At 49.8% G+C, this 2,220-nt stretch overlaps 1 protein-coding gene across 1 annotated transcript; it reads right to left on the bottom strand.

Annotated features, from left to right (window-relative positions):
* Nucleotides 1-400: 400 nt before the first annotated feature.
* LOC113837649 (melanoma-associated antigen B4-like) lies at nucleotides 401-1,471 on the bottom strand. The gene is made up of 2 exons (XM_027432680.1): nucleotides 1,216-1,471; nucleotides 401-1,173 (listed from the first exon to the last, which is right to left on the bottom strand). Exons 1-2 carry the CDS (start codon nucleotides 1,469-1,471, stop codon nucleotides 401-403), a joined length of 1,029 nt encoding a protein of 342 aa, XP_027288481.1.
* Between the last annotated feature and the right edge of the window lie 749 nt (nucleotides 1,472-2,220).

The following is a 2,220-nucleotide window of genomic DNA, read 5'->3' as shown; positions in this document are numbered from 1 at the left end:
AAACCAACAGAGGCCAGGATGAATTGCCTCTTGTACTTTGTTTCACTAGTTGCAGCACATCACACTCTGTGAAACTTTTTCCCATGTCATGTTTTCTCACACTTACTGAAATCTGTGAAAATTTTCCAATAAATTTAAAACCCCAAATATCTTATTCTTAAACTTGACAAAGAGCAATAAATGTGTCAGATGCAAGGTTAAGAAGCATACATGAGACAACTTAATATTCAGTTCCAGGAATCTTAACAATGTAACAGAGAAAGAAAGATACTTATACTATTCCTGTGCCTAACAGAAGAGTAAGATATTCTCTTAGTGCCGTCCCTCCTACCCATAACCACCCCACTACTCAGAAAACTGGCTGTTCTTTGGCACAGTGACAGCTATTCCCAAGGGCTAGCTAAGTGTGGGAGGAGCTGGTACTATGGAAATGGGAGGGAACCCTGGCAGCATGGTAACCAGAAGCCTCACCTCTCCTGGCTGCTCTCTCAGCCTGGTTACTGAGAGCCTCCTCATACTGTTGAGGGTAGTAACTGGGCATGGCATTTCTGATCTTAGTTAAAACATCCAGGACTTTCATCTTGGTGTCTTCATTGCGGGCTCTGGAACCCCACAGGAACTCATAGCTTGGGGGATTGCTACCAGGCACCTGGCGGTACTCCACATAATTTTGCTCAACTAGCTCTTTGGTGATGAACTTCCGGGGCTCCCCAAAAATTAAGTGCCTCCTCCCAGGATATATCCCCTGCATATGGAGGAACTGCCAGACCTCTTCCTCACTGGCACGGTCGCCCTTCATCATGATCATACCCAGGAGGGTCAGTATGAGACCCGTCTTTGGCAACTCTTTCCTGCCACCCTCATTTGCCCCAGGCAGGATGGGTAACTTGCTAACAAGAACATAGGACTGAGGGTTTTGCTTGTCAGCCTTCAACTCCAGACCATAGACCACCTCCAGCTGATAGGTGGCTTTCTCCAGGATCCAGGGGAAGTGCACCTTGTACTTCCTGCTGATCAGCTTCAGCATGTCTGCCTCCAAAGGCTGCTCATCCTTCTGGTACTTCTCCAGCAGATAGTGAAGTACCTTGCTGGCCTTCCTGGTCATAGGATCTCTGCGTGCAGAATCGATGGCTTCGGCTATAGTGCAGGCATTTGCACGCTTCTCATCAACACCTGCAACAGAAAGCTCAGCACCAACATCAGAACCCTCAGCACCAGCATCAGAACTCTCAGCACCAACTTCATAGCCTGAGCATGGCATATCTAACTCAGGAGAGCCATGGGATGCAGCTTTCTGGGACCCCTGAGGAGTGCTGACATCAGGGGAGCTGGGGGCATCTCCCTGGCCAAGAGGGGTTGCTGCTGCTTCCTCCTTTGCAGTCGGCAGAGCACCCTGGAGACTCTGGCTCTCTCCACGGGCCTGCTGCCTTTTGGCCCTAGAGCGGCTCTTGCTCTTGTTGCCCCTAGGCATGGTGCTCCGGGTAGGCAGGCCGAAGTGCTGGAAAGAATGTGGGGTGGGGAGGAGAGAGAGATAGAGAATGACACTATGTAACCATTACTAGGCAGAGAACAACTTCCCTTCAAGGAGGGCCCCCTCTACTGCTTTTCTCGGGGTACCTTTCTGGATTCAAATCGTGTTCCCGTTCTCTCGTTGAAACGACTTCTGAGAAACCTGCGGAGAGAATCAAGAGTTTGTTAGATCACTTCCTGGCAACCCAAGTAACAGCTTCCTAGGATGAAAGAAGCGCATCCACTAGGGCTCCATTTTATTCCCCGTAAACCCTCACGTTCAATTTTAAGTATGTCTAGATTCCCACTTTACTCTGCTGCTCTTAAAATTCACACTATAATCTTCACTAGTAACACACTGGAGAAAATTAAGGCAAGCCTTAGCCCCAATGTCTGACACCATACAGAGGGCACCAAATGGGCGTATACCTTTGCAAGCCCTGCCCCCCGACCCCGCCCATCCGCGCCCGTTTTCTTCCCTGAAAACTTTCCACTGAAACGCTACCACCTCCTACTCCAAAGACGAAGCAGGATAGCATCTTAGCCATTAGGCCAAGGCCATCTTGACCCACCTATACCACATAGGGAACAATTCTGTACCGGCCCCACACATGGCATGGAGTCTCTGTATCCAGCCCCTCACGGCATGGCAACCGGGCTTTACCGCCATACCCAGGAATTCGAGGGAATATTGTGGGGACCAGGCCTTTC

Source organism: Cricetulus griseus, chromosome X, assembly GCF_003668045.3.
Source record: "Cricetulus griseus strain 17A/GY chromosome X, alternate assembly CriGri-PICRH-1.0, whole genome shotgun sequence".
NCBI lineage: Eukaryota > Metazoa > Chordata > Mammalia > Rodentia > Cricetidae > Cricetulus > Cricetulus griseus.
Note: the sequence above shows the minus strand (reverse complement) of the source record. Positions and strands in the feature narration are given on the sequence as shown.